The sequence below is a fragment of the Falco rusticolus genome, chromosome 19 (assembly GCF_015220075.1).
Source record: "Falco rusticolus isolate bFalRus1 chromosome 19, bFalRus1.pri, whole genome shotgun sequence".
NCBI classification, from domain to species: domain Eukaryota; kingdom Metazoa; phylum Chordata; class Aves; order Falconiformes; family Falconidae; genus Falco; species Falco rusticolus.
Window position 1 is genome coordinate 6,079,334 of NC_051205.1, and position 17,920 is coordinate 6,097,253.

The 17,920-nt window shown below is 58.7% G+C and overlaps 2 protein-coding genes across 5 annotated transcripts; both read right to left on the reverse strand.

Annotated features, from left to right (window-relative positions):
- Positions 1-10,723: 10,723 nt before the first annotated feature.
- On the reverse strand, positions 10,724-12,430 carry SMUG1 (single-strand-selective monofunctional uracil-DNA glycosylase 1). Its single transcript, XM_037371177.1, has 2 exons — positions 12,174-12,430; positions 10,724-12,004 (listed from the first exon to the last, which is right to left on the reverse strand). The coding sequence occupies exons 1-2, from the start codon at positions 12,246-12,248 to the stop codon at positions 11,462-11,464; spliced, it is 618 nt and encodes a 205-aa protein (XP_037227074.1). The 5' UTR covers positions 12,249-12,430; the 3' UTR covers positions 10,724-11,461.
- A 1,836-nt stretch (positions 12,431-14,266) lies between these two features.
- On the reverse strand, positions 14,267-17,879 carry CBX5 (chromobox 5). 4 transcript variants are annotated; one of them, XM_037411663.1, is made up of 5 exons: positions 17,751-17,879; positions 15,841-15,996; positions 15,575-15,761; positions 15,032-15,129; positions 14,267-14,922 (listed from the first exon to the last, which is right to left on the reverse strand). In XM_037411663.1, the coding sequence occupies exons 2-5, from the start codon at positions 15,975-15,977 to the stop codon at positions 14,772-14,774; spliced, it is 573 nt and encodes a 190-aa protein (XP_037267560.1). In that variant the 5' UTR covers positions 15,978-15,996; positions 17,751-17,879; the 3' UTR covers positions 14,267-14,771. The 4 variants fall into 4 exon arrangements, with proteins under 4 accessions (XP_037267560.1, XP_037267561.1, XP_037267562.1 ...); XM_037411664.1 differs by having other exon boundaries at positions 17,742-17,869; XM_037411665.1 differs by lacking the exon at positions 17,751-17,879 and adding an exon at positions 17,526-17,650.
- Positions 17,880-17,920: the final 41 nt, after the last annotated feature.

Genomic DNA, 17,920 nt, shown 5'->3' on the forward strand with positions numbered 1-17,920 from the left:
AGAAAAAAAAGGACCCTTTTCCCAATTTTCCCTCTCTTTTTCCCCACTGGCTCAGTCCCATCCACTCCCAGAGCGAGCTGCCACGCGGATGCAGGCACCAGAGCCCTGTAAATATTAATCAAATTGCTCTTTTTTTGCTCTGTTTAGCTCCGCGGGATGCAAACAGATGGGAGACGAGAGGGCTTTTTACCCAGCCGAGGAGCGGGGTAACTCAAACCTAATGAATTCCTGCAGTGGAGCGGTTTTCCATAAAATCAATAATGGGATACAAGGGTGTAAATATTTTATTAGGGACTGGAGCAGACAGTGAGGCTCTATCCAGGGGGGAATCACATGGGGTGGGAGCAGAGGCCTTGATGCTCAGTGGAGCGGGGGTGTTTTCCTGGGAAAGCTGGAAGAAAAGGGGAAAAAGGAGGGGGGAAATAGAAGGGGAGAAGCAGGATCCTGCATCCAGTGTTGCTCTGGCATTGGGAATTCCCACGAGTGTTTCGGAGGTCCCATGGCCAGGACCCCCACACCCCCTGGCATTACAAGTACGTCTGGAGCAAAGGCGCTATCTGCTCATTTAATATTAACAAATTGAAATGAATTATTTTAATGCCAATTAACTTGTAGCTGTCCCTTATTAATAGTAATTTAGATTAATATTTCTTGGAAGCAGGAATGCAGGGCTTGGGGCTACGTGATTCGAATACCAGAGTGTGGTGGAGCCCTTGTTATTTTTTAGCTGAATTCGCACTTTTTCAACCCAAAATGGGGGCAGAGGCTCTTTTCTTAGCAGAGGGGTGTGGCAAAAGGGGGTCCTGCTTGGGACACTTGCGGAGTGTCCCAGCTTGGCCCAAGCATCCCTTGCAGGACCCTCATTGTGTTGATGGGAAAAGCTGCCCCCCCCAATACCATCAACTGTGAGCCCCCCACCCTGCACCCCACCCTGGCATCTCGGGTGGGGATGGAGGAAGTACCCCCAAAATACCGACTTTCTCAGGCTGTTTTCTAGAGACAATGGGGGAGTGGGCAAAGTTTGCTGCTGCCCCTTTCCGGGGAGGTGGGGAGGAAGAGGGAAAGAGGAGGGGAATGGAGGTAAGAAAAGAGAGGACGGACAGAAAATAAAAGGAAGGAAGAGAGAAAGAGGAATAAAAAGGGAAAAAAACAGGAAAAAAAGGGGAAGGAAAAGGAGAGACAAGGGAAGAAATGGGTGTGTGTGTTTGTGTGGGAAGGAAGTGAAGAAAAAGAAATGAGAAGAAAAGTGAGGAAAAAAAAGAGGAAATAGAATGGGGGAAAATGGGAAATAAAAATAACAAGAAGGGAAAGAAAGAAAGGAAGAATGCAGAAAGAAAAAAGAAGGGAAAAGGGAAAGAAAAGAAGAGAAAGGAAGAACAAGGAAGAGGAAGAAAGGGAATGGAAAGGGGCTGGGAAAGCTGGACCCCGCTTACCTGCCGCTCCAGGCGCAGCTCCCCGACGGGGCCGACGGAGCCGGGGGCCAGGGAGGGCTCGGGGGGTCCCGGGGGAGCTCCGGAGGGTCCCGTGCCGGGGATGCTGGGGTTCTTGTCCCGGCGTCCCGTCCCGGGGGGCGTCCCAGCGGCGCCGCAGCCCCGTCCCCCGCCGCCCGCCTCGCCCGCCCGCAGCCCCGGTCCCGTCCCGTCGAGGCGGCCCCGGCCCGCACCGCCCCCGGCCCCGCCCCCAGCCCTTCCCCGAGGGCAGATTTGGCTTTTTTTCTGCCTTTTTTTTCCCCGCCCCGCCACCCCCCCTCCCCCGCGGTCCGAGGCTTCTCCTGGAACCACCCCCGCGACCCACGAGCAGGTCCCTCCGTGGGACCCCCCCGGACCTGCCTCCCAGGGGCACTCCCGGGACACCCCTGGGACTCCCACCACAGCAGCCCCAGCCTCCCCGGACTGAGTCTCCCGGGAAGGACCGAGCCGAGCCCCCGCGGGACCAGACTGAGCCCCCTCCAGCCCAGGCAGCACCTCTGACCCCTGTCAGTGCCTATAGATACGTATAGAGGGACACGCAGCAGTGTCCTCTATAGACACCTATAGGGCCCTACTGCTCCTACACACATGGAGCAGGATCCATGAAGTGCCTACAGAAGCACATACAGCCCTCTCCCCATAGATGTATACGGTCCTGCTGTTATAATGATACATGTAGGGCAGAGTCTATGAGGCACATATAGGCATATATACAGTCCTATTCCTATAATGATGTGTGTAGAGCTGGATACATGGGGTGCACATATGTCTCTATATGCCTATATATATGTATTCATACACTTCTATAGCTAGTGATACACAGAGCTGGGTGAGGGCCTTGCGTATAGACCTATATACCATCCCACTGCTCTGTGAGGCACAGAGATCAGTATATTGGGTGCTTATAGACAGATCTATATAGTCTTACCATCCACAATCCTACTGATGCACATAGGGACATCCCTGCAGATGTGCCCCCTATGTACATGTAGGCGCTAGAAGCCTTACATCACTGAGGATTTGGAGAAAACCCATCATTTTTAACCCCAAAGAGGAGTTTTCTTTATAGGGCTGGAAATGAGGCAAGAAAAATGGGTAACCCCCTGACCCCAGGAGCTGGCACTTGATGCTGGGGGATGCAGGAGGAGATGGGTTAGGGTTGGATATGATAATGTTAGAAATATAGGAATAGGAATAATAATAATGAGAATAAATTAATAATAACAATAATTTATTACTAAAAGAATAAATAATACTCTTTACAGGAGTTAAACATCTGAGTGCAAATTTTGAGGCCATTTTGGGGCTTTCTTCCTAGGGCTGGAAATGAGGTGAGAAACAGAAAATCCTATGACTCCAGGAGCTGGCGCTCAATGCTGTCTGGACAGCATCGCATCAGTGTGGGTACCAGACCATGCAGTAGCGGTTTGGTACCCACACCGACGTGATGCCACCCATCCCCTCCTGCGGGTTGGTAATTAAAAAAAATCTAAAATTATTATTATAAAATTCAAGGTATTTTATATAAAATCCATCCTGTGCCTTTCACCCCCTGCCCTTTTCACCCCCGGCTGGCCCGGGGCCAGGCGTGACCCGGTCATTGACTAACCCCGAGTCAATAAGTCTGCCGGCATTAGCATAAAGCATGAATCTGGTGGCAGGGTGATTAATGAGAGCATGGAGGTAAAGATCTGCCAACTGGCTCAGTCCTGGAATGACGATTTATCATTGGGGCTGGGAAATCATAGGAATCCAGATGACTTAATTATTCAGATATAGGGAAAAAATATATTCAGATATAGAAAAGTGTTCAGGTGGGGAAAAGTGCTCAGCTAGAAAAAAAAAATCAGTTATTAAAAATTTCAAAGAAATAATATTCAAATACAAAAGAATTCAGATATAAAAATATTCAGATATAAAAACATTAAAAGGAAAATAGTAAGATAGAAATCTATTCAGACAGAAAAATCTTCAGATGTAAAAATGTGAAGAGAAAACCATGAAGATATAAAAAAATTAAGATGCAAAAATATTAAGATATAAAACCCTCAGATATTAAAAAAATTCAGATAAAAAAATTCAGATAAAAAAATATTCAGATATAAAAATATTTAGACATAAAATACCCAGACACAAAAAATTCAGATCTGAAAATGTTCAGATATTTAAAAATGCAGATATTAAAAATGCAGGTAAAAATAAATTATAAAATAATCAGATATAAAAATTATTTTGATATCAAAATATTCATATATAAAATTTCAGATATTAAAAAAATCAGATGTAAAAATTATGCAGATATTTTAAAATATGGTGATGGGGGAAAAAGGAAGCTAACATTCAGGGTAAGGGGGCTGGGGGTCGGCGGCTGCCAGGGGTGTTCCTGATCCTGCTCTGCCCCTTCCCGGGGGATTTGGCCCGGTGTGCGGAGACAGTTGAGGCTGAGGCCGAAGATGAGGCTGAAGATGAGCAGGGTTGGAGCCTTCGTGCCCAGGCTCCTCCCGCCACTTCGTTTCTCTTTGTCTGGGCCTCGCTCCCTCTATCCCTCTTTGTTTCTCCATCACTGGCTCTTTGTCTCCTGCCAGCTGCTTCTTTCCTCCTCCTCCTCCTCTCCTCCTCCCTGTGGGACAGGGTATGGAGGTCAGGATTGGGCCCTGGGGCTGGGAACCAGAGTGATGCCCCCCTCCATCTCCCCAACCCCAAATGGGGGCAACCCTCCCCCCACTACACACACACAAACCTCAAATAAAAATGGACCTGATCTCCCCCAGCTGATTTTGGGGTTGGTTTTCCCTTTTTTTGGCACTTTCTAACCTTGGAGCACCAAAGCAGCATCTCACCCCAGGGGTCCCACATCGGGTGCTGGGCTGGGGGGGGAAACCCAGTGGGTACCACCCAGCTGCCCATCACTCCCAGTTCTCCCAGTGCGCCCAGTGACCCAGGGTCAGATCCTGCTCTGGGGGGGTCATGATGGGGGTGCAGATTGGAGCTGAATCCGACCCCATTTACAGAGCCGCGTGTGGCCAAGCCCAGCAGTGGGGGTGTCCCAGCCTGACTTCTTTTCGGAAAAAATAAAAGATGACACAGAAATGGGGCAAAAAAGGGGGAATTTCACACCAAAACTCCCTCCCTGGGTCTCCTTTCCAGCCACGGGGAGATTTACGGGCATGATCACTCCTATAAATCACCGCCGCCTTTTTTCCTCTGGCCCAGGCAGAAATGCAAACACCTGCACCTGATTATTTCTCCTTTAAACAGAAAAACAGGTGCTGACAGCCCCCGTCCCCCCAAAAAAATATAAATCCTGGTGGAAACCCTGGTGGCAGGATCCATGCCTCTCCCAATGGCCTTAAAGGACGATTGAACAGTGACTCCATTGGTGGGGTGTAAATCCAGGGGTGATGGATACAGGATTTGCTCCCATGTCACTTCTGCATCCCTGCAAGGGGGATTTGGGGAGAAAAGTGGGGTTTTAGGGTGTTCTTGGCTGCAGACAGGCAGAATAATGTCTTTTTTCTGGGCTATTTTGGGTGGTGGGTGTGAATCCCTGATCCTAGTGAGCTCAGGTTTGGGGGTTTTGTTTTTCCCCAAAGGCCCCTGTGGTCAGGCCCCAGTGATGGGGGTGCACAGCTGGGGCACGCCAGCATTGGGCCACCAAACCCTATCCCTGTCCCACAGTGACTGTGGCCATTGCACGGGCAGCCAGAGCATCCACCTCCGGCCCCACGTTCCCTTCTCCTGTGCCAAAATCCCTTCCCAAACCCCAGATTCCCTTCTCTAACCCCAAAATTCCTTTCCCCAGCCCCACATTCCCTCCTCCGGTCCCAAACTCCCACCAACAGGTGCCACATCCCCTTCACATGGAGGACCCCTCTCAGCTCCCATGTCCACCCTCCCCCTTCCCAGAGACACCCACCTCCCAAAGGGGCCTCATCTTGCCCAGCCCCACCAGAGCATCACCCCTCCAGGGGAGAATCAGCCTTTTGGGGTGACACTGCCTGTCCCCCAGCCCCTTTCCCCCCATGCTGGGGATGGGATGGGGTGGGATTCACCCCCCAAACACCCCGGCCATATCCAGACCCGTGGGAGAAGTGGCACCAGCTGCTCCCCTGGGACCAGCTGTGACCTCACCAGCCCCAAACTGGGAGGGTTTTTCGCCTAAAAGGGTTTTTTCCCTCTAAAAGGGCTGAGTTTGCTCTAAAATGGCTTTTTCCCCCGCTCCTAAAGGGCATTTTCCTCTTAAAAAGGTTTTTCTCTCTTCTAAAATGGCTTTTTTCCCCTCCAAGAGTTCTTTTTTTCACTCTGTAGGGTCTTTCTCCTCTTTAAAATGCCTTTTCCTCCTTTAAAACAGCTATTTTCCCTTCTGAAAGGGCTTTTTCCTCTCTAAAAGGGCTTTAACCCCTCCAAAAGGGCTTTCCCCCCCGCAAAAGGGCTGGGTTTCCCTCTAAAAGGGCTTTTCCCCCCTTTCCTTCCTCCTTCCCCCCTTCTGCCTTGCTCCTGCTCCCCAACAGTCGCTCACTTGCTCCTTCTCCCCCGTGTCACGAGCAGGGTACCAAACCCCATCTCATGCAAAGCAGTCAGCCAGGGGAAAAAAAAAAAGAGATGTTTTTTATTGGAAAAGATGACATTTTTATTGTCTCTTGTATTGTGCTATTTTCTTTTTTTTATTACCCAGTTCCAGCTTTATTTTAGCTGGTAACAGAAGTGAAATTATTTTTCCAAGAGGTTTTTTTTGGTTTTTTTTTTTTTTATCCCCCCCCCTCCCCTTTTTCATATCCACATTTCCTTTTTAAACACTCTATTAGAAAAATATTGCCTGGCAGCTGGGATGCAGCCACCGGGAGAGGCGTGAATACAGCACAGGGAAGGCAGGGGGAGGGGGGGGGGGAGCAATAAAAAATAAAAGAAGCCAATAAAGATTAATTATCTAATTAACAGATACATAAAATATAGGGAAGAATAAATACGCCTCTTGCCAAAATTTGGGGAGGGGTTTCCGAGTGGTAGGGAAGGGCAGGAAGGGGATTCTACCTGCGGGTGGGGATCGTGGCCTGATCCTGCGGGTCCCCAGCCCTCTGCTGGGCATGGACCCCGGGCTGTGACAGCCCGGCCCCGCACATCCCAATCCCGCACATCCCGGCTCCGCACAGGCTCCGCACATCCCAGTCCCGCACACCCCGGCTCCGCACGGCTCCGCACATCCCAGTCCCGCACATCCCAGCTCCGCACATCCCGACTCCGCAGCAAAGCCCCACCTCCGGGGACCCCCTTGGTGCGGGTGCGGATCGCTGTGCGGATCGCTGTGCGGATCGCCGTGCGGGCCGGGGCCGCGCCCGCAGCTCTCTGCCTCTCTCTAGCGGCTTCTCCCCGCAGAGTTCGCCCGGGCCCGCGGCTCCGCACAACCGGCTGCGGCGGCCGCCGGCAGCCCAGTGCTCCTCCCAGTGCCTCCCAGTGCCCTGGCGCCGGAAGGAAGGAAGGAAGAGGGGAAGGACGGAAGGAAGCAAGGACGGAGGGATGAAGGAGGGATGGAGGGATGGAGAGATAAGGGAGGGAGGTAGGCGGGAGGGATGACGGGGAGGAAGGAGGGAGGGAGGGCAGGCAGGGGCGCAGGCGAGGGGCTGGCGGGACAGGGGGTGATGGAGGAAAGGAAAAGGGAAGAGGGGGGGAAGGAGGCTTCATTCCCGGGATCCACCAGCGATCCCAATCCAGGAGCGGGTGGCAGCACAGGAGGAGGGCAAGGCCGAGCCAAGGGGAAGATGGAATTGAAGCCGTGGGGCCATTAACCCGCTGCCCCTGGCCCAACTCCAGCTGCAGTAATTACATTCGCCCTGATTAAAAATTTCCCCTTCGTTTTCAATTAGCTTTGCCATTCCTCTTTGCCCCCCCCCCCAAACGCCGGTGCTGCACTGTGCAGCCCCTCTTCTGCAGGGGGAAACTGAGGCAGGAGCTGGGGGCATTACCAGGGTCATTGGGGGGGGCTCACCGGGAATCACCGCACACACCAGGGTGTCCCTGGGGGGGCGCATGGCACTGGCAGGGTAGAAGGGGTGGTCCTCAGGGTGGCCGTGGGACGCGCAGAGCACTGCTGTGTCTCCGCTGCACCCCAGCCCCCCCAGTGCCCGTACCTGAGCTACCAGCCCTGGGCTAGCACCAGAGCAGCCACATCCTGCCGGGATTCAGGATGCCAAGGCATCGCCCTGATGCCAAGATTGCACTGCACAAGGGGGAACAGAGCCACCCCTCTGAGCTGAGGGGAGCCACCACCTCAGGCCCCATAGACAAGCCCCCTCGCCTAGCCTCCAGGCCCCCACCTCCCTATAAACATCAATGGAGAGAAGAGCTGCCTCCAAAGGATGGAGCTCTTCCAGTGGTCGCTGCAACTGCTGAGGGAAAGGAGGAAGAGGAGGAGGAAGGCTGAGTTGGAGATGCTTGTTTATTCCCAGTGATGGATCCGAAGCCTTTCACTTCCCTTAATTCCTCTCTTCTTTTTTTTTGTCTTTTATTTAAAGTAATTAAATAAAACCCACAACCTGCCATGTGCTGCCTCTGGCACTGCCAAATCCATGCCCCTCTGTCCAAAGGGATCCCAGGAATGAGGGGGAAAAAGGGAATTAACTGGCTGTTTCCCACTGGGAATGTCCAGTAGGTATTAAAAAAAGTTTTTTTTTTTTACCCAGGTAAGCATGCTGTGCTGGCAGAGCCCACGGTGGGACCCGCACCGTCCTTCCAGCCATATGTCCATCTGTCCATCCCTCCATCTGGCCGACTGCTTCCCAGTCTCGCTCGGTGTTTGCCTTTCCATCTCTCCACCTCTGGGATTATCCCTGTGCCCCACGGAGCACATTTTATCTCCCTGCCTGTCTCAGGGAGGTGGATTTGTCTGTCTGTCCTTCCATCCTACCTTACGGGTCCCAGCTGATGGCCAAGGAGGATGAACCCGCTCTGGAGCGGCCCCAGATGCGCTGAGCCAGCCCCTCTTGTCGCCAGTGAACTCCAACCTCCATAATTAAAATTAAAAACTCCTTTAGCCCCTTTTCTCCCCAAATCCGAGATGGAAAGACCAGGATGTGCCCCTTCCCAATCCGAGAAAGGTGAAGCTCATCTCTTGCGGGAACACAGGCTGCTGCTACCACACGCAGATGGATTGATGCAGGACCCTGGCCCCTGCTCTGGGGCGGCCGCCACTGAGACACCCTGTCCCAGTCCCCGACCCCACCACTGTCCCCATCCCCATTCCCATCTCCACCACAGCTGCCCCCGCCACGTGGTACAATCCACCCACACATCCGTCCATCTGCCTGTGTGTCCCTCTGCCCACCCGTCCCTGCATCCCTGTGCCCACCTGCCGGTGTTGCTTTGCAGCTCCGGGTATCCGTAAGTGCCAAAACTTGCCCCTCTGCTACACCCGTGCTTTGTACCAGGGGAGAACCCAGCAGGAGCTGCAAACACCCTCTTTGCAATCCCATCCCTCTCTCCATTCCCATCTCTCCTTCCCTGCATCCCTCCATCCCATCCCTTATTCCTCCATCCCATCCCTCTCTCCATTCCCATCCCTCCTCTCCCTTATCCCTCCACTCTTGCATCACATCCCTCCATGCCTGCCTCATCCCTCTCCCCCTCATTTCTCCATCCCTTCCTCATACCATCCCATCCCTCCTTCCCACTTTTATCGCTCCCTCTCTCCTTCCCTGCTCCATCCCATCCCTCCATCCCATCCTTCCTTCCCTCATCCCCCCATTCCTGCATCCCATCTCTCCATCCCTACCTCATCCCTCCTTGCCTGCATCCCCATCCCTCTTTCCCTGCCTCCTCCTCTCTCCCATCCCTTTATCCCTCCATCCTTCTCCTCATCCCGCCATCTCCGGGGCTGACACCCGACCTCCCCACATGCCCATGGAGCGGCTCCTGGGCTGGACCGGGATGCTGGGTGCCAGTCAAGAGGCCCTTCCCCGCTCCCCTCCACCTGGAAAGCCCCCCATTCCCAACTCCCAAACAGCTCTGATACCCGAGCGCTCACTTGGCATCGGAGCGCAGAAACCGAATGTGACAATTGCCTTGAAATACGGCAGCACCCAGCCCTCCGGAATGGCGGGACTGCATTCCCTGTAAAAAATTATTTATTAGGAACTTTTAGTTCTTAAGTGGCAGCGTGATTTAATGTAGCAGCTGCTCCCAGCCCCGGGAATGCCGGCTCTGGCTGCATGGCTCAGGTCGCAGGGAAAAGCTGCTGGGGCGGCAGGGGGATGTCAAACTGTCACTGGGGGCTTAAATCAGGGATGGGGGTGTCCCTGGGATGGGTGTTCCTGTGGATCTGGGAGGAGAAATGGAGGGAAATGAGGGGGAAATAGGGGGGTAAAATGGAGGGAAATGGTGGAAGGGAATAGGGGGGAATGAGGCCCATCCTGGGCAGGGGCAGGGGAGGCAGGGGCGGGCACAGGCTGCGCTGGGGCAGGAGCTGCCATGCTGTGGGGTTGGGGGGGCTGGGCAACTCATTAGGGCAGCAGGTGCTGGTTGTGGGGGTTCAGACCTAACCCGTATGGGGGACCATAGGAGGGGGTCCCCCAGTCCCCCTCTATCCCCCCCCAAAGCCTCTGTGTCATCGTGTCCCCATCAAGGTGCTGGGTCCCTGGACAGCCTCTTACCGTAAAGATGCTGATTCATTAACAGCCACATAAATTATGCATTGTCATTAGGCAGGCTGAGCTGAGTACAGGCCTCTTGCTGGGGTGGGGGGTGGGAAGAGGGGGACCAGAAATTCAGCCCCCCCATTCCCGGTGAAAGCTGGGGGACAGGGATGTCCCTTGGGTATGCCAGAGCCTCCCCAGGCCCTTGGAGGGAAGAGGGGGCCTGGGGGGGGGGGGGGGGGGGGGGGGGCACTGGGGTGTGTGGGATGGGCTGGGGGTGTCTCCCTGCAGACCTCTGGATGCAGCCCTCTCCCTGCCAAGCTCTCCCCAGGCACCTGGCTCCGCTGCTGGCCCTGGGGGGGACATCGGAACTATGGGGGGCTTTGGGTAAGACCAGACACCCCACCCCACCCCCAAAACGCCCCATGAGGGTTAAATCAGTCTTTGAGGTTATTGCCCCAACCTTGCACCCCCAAACCAGGGTGCACCCCCCTCAACCCTTAAACTCCAGTTAAATCCCCCCACCTGCACCCCCAAATCCATGGGTGCCTTGGGGCCAGCATCAAGGCCCACCCAGGGGACCTCCCAGCCCCAGGGGACGGCGCCTAAAGGACACAGAGGCCACAGCCCTGCAGGATGTAGTGTTTATTGCCAGCAGGGGAAACTGAGGCACGGGGACAGCCACAGATCGCCCGGGGGACCCCGCCGTGCCCCATCACCAGCTGCCAGGGTATGTGCCCGTGCCTCAGTTTCCCCTGCCAAAAGCGAGCAGGGCCACTGACCCCTTGGGTTAAATAGCTTAAAAAACAACCCCAAAACGGGCGATTTTAAGGGAAATAAAAGGGCAAGGAGCCCCAAAATCCAGTGGGGACCAAGCCCAGGGCTCACAGGCACCTCAACGGGGAAGCCGAGGCACAGGGAGTGATCACAGCAGCAACCACCATGGGATGTGGCAACTAACCCTGCCCCCAGAGCCCATTTAGTGTTCAACTGGCTAACTGGGAGAACTGGAGGCTGCTGGCTGGGCCCCCTGGCAGAAATAGCCCTGGGGTGGGGTCTGCCATGCAGCAAGGGGAAACTGAGGCACGGGGGAGTGGCTCACTGCCCCATCTCTGCACGATGGAACCCCACTTTGCTCTCAGTGTGGGAAACTGAGGCACAGACCCACCCTCTCCCTCAAAATGAGACCCTGGGCTTGATCTTGTGGGGGAAACAGGCACAGATCTTCCCCCCCCCTCCCCACCCCCCCTGAAGTGTCCCAACACAGCTCCCAGCTGGGGAAACTGAGGCACAGACCCACTAACCCCCTCCCTTGTTCCCAGCAGCGAAAACTGAGGCACGGATCCATCCTTTCCCTCCAAGCTTCCCTCATCTCCTCCTCACCCCCTCCTCCAACAGCTCCAGCACTCCCAGTTCTCCCAGTCGTGCCTTGGCCAGCTCCTCCCAGCCCCGGTTAGCGCGGGGATTTCGGGGCGAGGGATGGGGTAACCCCTCGACGCGGACAGCCAGGCCGGAGGCCGCGAGGGCACGCCGTGCCCGCCGCTCAGCATAGCGCCCGATGCCCACCACCAGCCCCACACCCAGCAGCCCCACAGCTCGCGCCAGCATCCGGTCACACAGCACCATCAACCGGTCACGCTGGGCTGGGGGCAGCTCAGTGGGGGGCAGGTTCCGGCCACTGGAGGCGAGGAAGAGGAGGGGGCAGTGGTTGTGGACGAAGCAGTGACGGAAAAAAAGATGGGGGTCTGGGCAGAGGGTCCGCACCAGCCCCCAAAAGCGGGCGCCGCTCACCTCCGCCCGTTGACAGGCCAGGCCCAGCACCGGGCGCTTGGGGTGCTCTGAGGGCGGCTTCTTCACCCCGCCAGCGACCTGCAGCCACTCCCGCACGTGCCAGGCTTCTCCGAATGGGACCTGCAAGATGGGAAGGGAGCTCAGGGGGGGCTTGCAATCACCCATCCTGGGCAGGATTTCCCCTCCCTGGGAGATGAAGAACGGTTTTGGGTGGCACACCCTGAGGAATGGTCGCCCCAGAACAGCCCTGCAGTTGACTCTGCTGCCTCCATGGCTTAGTTTCCCTTACCAGATGCCCCACTGGGATGGGGACTGGGAACCCTGGGCACTCCTGTGCCTCAGTTTCTCCCACCTGAGGCCCCATGGGAAAGGACTGGGACCCCTGTGCTTTGGTTTCCCTCCCCACCAGGGTCCCTCCAGTGCCACACCCCGGTCTGGGCCATGCCGAAGGGGCCCGGGTTCATGCCAAGGAACAGGACGCGCTTGGGGGTGCAGCAGTAGCGGCGCACAAAGTCGCAGTGGGGCTCCCAGGCATAGTCGAGGGGGTGGTAGACGTGGCTGACAGGCTCCCCAAAGGGTGGCAGCGCCTGCAGCAGCACACTCTGCTCCCGCTCCAGCCGCAGGAACCGCCCTGCCAGGCCGCCTTCATCCTCCCCAGCCTTGGCCACTGCTGCTGGCTCCGTCACCGTCCCTGCTGCCTCAGCCTCTCTCTCCTCCATGCTGCCATCACCTCGTGCCTGTGGAGGGGAGACGAGTGACAGGGTAGCCCCAGGGAGAACAGGGTGGCCCCCCAGCGCCACCCCAGGGCTGGGGTGGAGGGGGCAGCCTGTGCCTCCCGGGCTCTGCAACGGGGAAGGAAGAGCCCCAGCACCACTCTGCTCCGTTGCCTGCACCCCCAGGGCCTCCTGCTACCCTGAAGTGCAGCCCTGCACCCCCCAACTGCCCTCTCAGGGCCCCCCAACTGCCCTCTTGCCCCAGCCCTGTGCCCCCCAGGCCCTCAACTGCCCCCCAGAACAGCCCTGTGCCCCCAGAGCCCCCCTGTGCCCCCAGAGCCACCCAACTACCCCACTAGGCACCCCTACTCAAGCCCTGCACCCCCAAGGCCCGCAACTGCCCCCCAAAGCAGCCCTGCACCCCCAGATCCCCCCTAGGGCCTCCTAACTGCCCCCTACTGCTGCCCTGTACCCCCAGGGTTCCCCAGCTGCCCCCACCGGGCACCTCTACTGCTGCCCTGTGCCCCCAGGGCACCCTAACTGCCCCCAGCCACGTCCTCACCCCCCCGCGCCCCTGGCTGCCCCACAGGCCCCCCAGCCACCCCGGCCCTGCTCCCCCGCGGGCCCCTCTGGCCCGGCCCAGCACCCCCTCGCCATCGCTTCCCAACTCCCGCGGGCCCCCACATCCCCTAACGACGTCACACGGCGCCACAAGACGCCACGACGCCCCCGACGGCTCACCTGTGCACCGAGCCCCGCCGGCCCCGCGGCCGCCCGCCCCACCCCTTCACCCCTGACCCGCCCCGCGCCTGCCGGGAGCTGGAAACCAGGGGGCCCCGCCCCTTCCGCCCCCTTCCCGACGTGCCCCACGCGGGGGCCGGGGCCGGGCCCTTTGTCTGCGCGGGGCCGCGCGACATCACGGGGCGGCGCGCGGAGTTTCCCATGGTACTTCGCGGGGGGTGGTGGTGTCCCCCCCGTCCCGCCCCGCCCCCCATTCGCCGTGGGTGGCCCCGGGGCGCGAGCACGCGGGGAGAGGGGGCGGTACACGGGTGAGTCGTGATCCCCGAACACCAAGGCGGGGCCCGTGGGCACACCGAGCCCCGCCCGCGGGCCCCGCCCCTTCCGGTGGGCGGTGACACGCGGGCTCCGGCGGCACAAGGGCGAACCCTGGCGACGGCGGGCGGCACCGCGGCGGGGCGGAGTCCGCGGGCGGGGGGCTGGGCTGCGGCCCCCCACCTCCCCCCCAGCTCCTCTCGCGGGGCACCCCCGTGTCCCTCCACCCACCTCACGGCTCCCCCCGGTCACCCGCCCATGGGGTGTGCCCCCTCTCCCGGTGCCCCCCGCCTCCCGGTGTGTGTGCTCTCCCTCCCGGTGCACCTCTCCCCCTGGTGTGTGTGCCCTCCCTCCCGGTGACCCCCCTCCCCGGGCTGCAGCGCCGCGACGCGCCCACCAGGTGGCGCCAGAGACGCGGCCGCGGGTACGCAGGCGTCCGGGCGCGGGGGGGCGGCAGCGCAGGGTCTCTCGTGAAATAGAGCGGTGTCTGCGTCTCGGGTTGGGGTGAACTGGGCCGTACTGGGTGCGCGCTGGGGAGGAGATAGGCTGTGAATGGGCCATGCTGGGGCTACTTGTGGCCCCCATTATCCCCCCCAACCCCAGACAAAGCGGAAGCTCCTGAAAAGTGACCGTTTATTGGAAGCAGACACAGGGGAGCTGCAGGACAAGCTGGGGACACCCCGGGGGGGGGCCGCAGAATGGGTCGGGGACACCCCAGGGGGGCCACAGGGCAGTCCAGGAGCACCCGGGAGGGGGGAGCGCGGTCCAGGGACACGCAGGGGGACCACAGGACGGGACAGGGACACCTGCGGGCGCCCCAACTAAAAACACCCACCTTAGAAAAAACAGCAAAAAACTCGGGCTGAGCCCCCCAAAGCCACTCCACACCCTTGTTGGGTGCGGGGGGGGGGGGGGGGGGGCATGCAGGCGGACATATCCCTCCCCCCCCCAACATCCCCAAAGAAGAGGGGTGTGGGGGGTGAGCATCGCACCCCTTAGGGCATGACTGCCCCCAACCCTGTCCCCAGGGGGGCTGTAGGGGGGTGTGAGGTGATCCCTGGGGACAGGGGACACACACACGAGATGATGGGGGGGGCTATGTACAGGTAGGGGGGGGCGCCTTAGCTCCTGGGGGTCTCGCGCTCTTTGCTGTCCGTGTCCTCGGGGTAGGCGTGCCAGGTCAGCCGCTCCTCATAGAAAGCGATGACAATTTGGGGACACTTGAGGTTCGCCTCCTTCGCCAGCACCAGGTCAGCCTCGTCCGTGTCCTTCCTGGGGGGGAGGGCACATGAACAGGGGGGTCAGGGGGGCCTGGAGGGGACACAGAAGGTGTGACACACACCCCCCCCCCCCTCCACGGGGACAGGCTGGGTGGCCTCACCACTTCATCAGAAACATGAGGTCCCCGCAGGAGTCGGTGGCACCAATGATCTTCTCGGGCTCCAGCCCCCGCTCGAAGCCCCGGGCAATGTCATTGCTCTGCAGATTTGGGGGAAAAAAGGATTTTGGGGGGATAAGGTGGTGTGGGTACACTTGTGGGGGTACAGCCCCAGTCTGTAGTGGCTGGAGGTCACAGGGTTGGGGCCACCCTACCCAGGCTGGTGCCAGTGGGGGGTGGTGGCCCTTTTTGGTGGCACTGGGTGCCTGTCCCCATGGCTGGGTGTCCGTCCCAACCATGGTGGCACTGGGCACCCACCCCCACTGCAGTGGCACTGGGGGTCTGTCCCCATGGCTGGGGTCCTGTTCTCATCCCCATGTGCCCATTCCCGTTATGGGGGTGTTAGGTGCCCATCTACATCCCTGAGTGGCCGTCTCCATCCCTGGGTGGCCATCCCCATCATAGGGATGCTGGTTGCCTGTCCCCATCCCTGGGTGCCCGTCCCCACCCCTCGGTGCCCGTCCCTGTGGCGGGACCCTCCCTCACCTCCCTCTTCTTCTTGGCCTTGACGTCCTCCCCGCTGGCAGGCAGCCCTCCTTTCCTCTTGGCGCCCTCCGCCTTCTCCCGTGGCTTGTTCCCGTCACCCTCCTTCATCTTCTTATACTTCCTCATAAACTCCGAGATCAGCTCTGGGCAATCCAGGTTCTTCTCCGGCTCCCAAGTGTTGTGTTCCCTGTCACCCGATGACCACCACCACCACCATCATCATCATCATCATCATCATCCCCATCCCCGTCCCTGGCAATACTCACTCGGAGAAGCCCTTCCACTTGAGCAGGTACTCGGCCTGGCCCTTCACCACGCGCCGGTCCAGCACCTTCTCCACCACATACTCTTCCTCATCTCCCGAGGATGAGCTGTCGGCTGGCCGCTTGCTCCTCTTGCCCATAGCGCAGTGCCCACAGGTCCTGGGGGACACACAGGGGTGTTAAGGGGACCCCGCCACCCGCTGTCCCCCAACACCCTTAAAAACAAGAGATGACGGTGAAGGAACCAGCACCTCCCAACGCAATTTCGGCTACAACCCCTAAAAGCGGCAGGGATGTAGTCACAGGGCAATGAGATTTGGGTTAAAATCCCAAAAAACTGGTGATTTAGGCATGGGGAAATTAAATTTGGGTTAACACCCCTAGAACTAGCAGGGATTTAGGCACCGTGAAATGAAATTTGGGTTAAAACCCCTAAAAAGTGGGTATTTAAGCATGGCAAAATGAAATTTGGGTTAAAATCCCTAAAAGCAGTGGCCATTTAGGCACAAGGAAATGAAATTTGGGTTAAAAGCCCTAAAACCAGCAGAGATTTAGGCACAGAGAAACATAATTTGGATTAAAACCCTAAAACCAGTGGGGATTTGTGCACTGGGAGATGAATTTGGGTTTAAACCCTTAAAAATTGGCTATTGAGGCACAGGGAACTGAAATTTGGAATAAACCCCCTACAAAATGTGGGGATTTGGGCACAGGGAGACATGTTGTTGGAGAAGCCCTCGTTCCCACCAATGTACAACACAGCGATGTAAACCTCAGCCCTATTTCAGGGGTCCACAGCCAGTTCCGAGGTGGTGCGGGGGGGGCACGCAACCCTACACTCCCCCTGCCGTTTTGGGGTGAGTTTGCTGTGGAACAACAAAGCCCCAGTGCCAGAAGCTCCCCAAAACCGCTTTTAGGGCAGGCAGCCAAAATACGGGTTTTTGAAACCCTGGGATTAGTGGTTTGGTTTTGGTTTTTTTTTTCAATTCAGCTCTAAAAAGCCCCAGCAGACCCTGAACCCCACTGTGTCCCGCCCCGGACCTCTCCCTGCTCCCCCCGACGTCTGCTGCCGAGACCGGTCACATGCACCGGCGAGGGTTTGGGCGTAAAAGGGGGATTTTAGGGGTAAAAGGGATGGATTTGGGAGTACGAGGAGCAGTTCTGGGTGTGAAATGGGCGGGGCGGGAGCCCCAGGCCACCGCATCCCTAAAATCGCGTGCGGGACGAGGAACAAAAGAAAAGCGCCGTTTTGAGGCGAAAAGTGCTGGTTTAGGGCAAAAAGCTCGGACTCGAGGCGGAAAAGAGCCGGCTGGAAGAAGGGAAGAGCCGGCACGGCCTCCCCTCCCCCAAGCACTGCGCGGACCCGGCCCGGTGCCGGTGTTCGGCGCTGCGTAAGGGCCCGGGCCGCGGGGGCGTGGCGAGCAGCGCGCCACCTCTCCCCATTGGCCGGCGACGCCGCCAAGTCCGCTCGCCAATTGGCCGAGAGCGCCGCCGCTCCCCATCGCCCCGCCCCGCCTCCCCCTCCCCCGCTGTTGGCCTGGCCGGCCGTCACTCCCGGCGCTGGCCCGCCCCTCCGCCGTCACCATTGGCCAAGCGTGATGCCGCCATTGGCCGGTGCGCCTGTCCATCCTGCCGGCGGGGCCCGCCCCCACCGTGCCCCCCATTCATCCGCCGACCGCCGCCGCTACCTGGGGCGGGGAGCGGCTCTGGCGCGGGCCCGTCCGCCGCGGTCTAGCCGCCCCTCCGAGCCGCCGCCGCTCCACGCTCCGCCCGCCAAAACCGCCCGCAGCGCGCAGGCGCCGCTGGTCCCACTTTGCGCATGCGTCCGCCCGCCTCCCTCCCGGCACCCCGCCGCCCCCCCTTCTCCCCGCTCCCCTTCCCCCCGCGTTGCGCATGCACCGAACCGGGTCCACCTCGGGCGCCGGCGGGCGACCGGCCCTTCCTCGCCGCCGCCGGGACTCGCCGCCGCGGCCTGCTGCTGCCGCCCGCCGCGCCGCGCCCGCCCGCCGCCTGGCCCGCCGCCGGGCAGCGCTGAGGGACGGCCACGCCCGCCAATCGGAACGGCAGCGCCGCGGTGCTAGCC

Coding starts and splice junctions, on each gene's coding strand:
- SMUG1 (XM_037371177.1), bottom strand. CDS start 12,248: ATGGGGCCTCAGGTGGGAGAAACTGAGGCACAGGAGTGCCCAGGGTTC. Junction 12,005..12,173: donor CCATCCCAGTGGGGCATCTG/GTAAGGGAAACT, acceptor CCCATCTTGCAG/GTCCCATTCGGAGAAGCCTG.
- CBX5 (XM_037411663.1), bottom strand. CDS start 15,977: ATGGGCAAGAGGAGCAAGCGGCCAGCCGACAGCTCATCCTCGGGAGAT. Junction 15,762..15,840: donor AAGTGGAAGGGCTTCTCCGA/GTGAGTATTGCC, acceptor ATCGGGTGACAG/GGAACACAACACTTGGGAGC. Junction 15,130..15,574: donor AGGCCAAGAAGAAGAGGGAG/GTGAGGGAGGGT, acceptor CCAAATCTGCAG/AGCAATGACATTGCCCGGGG.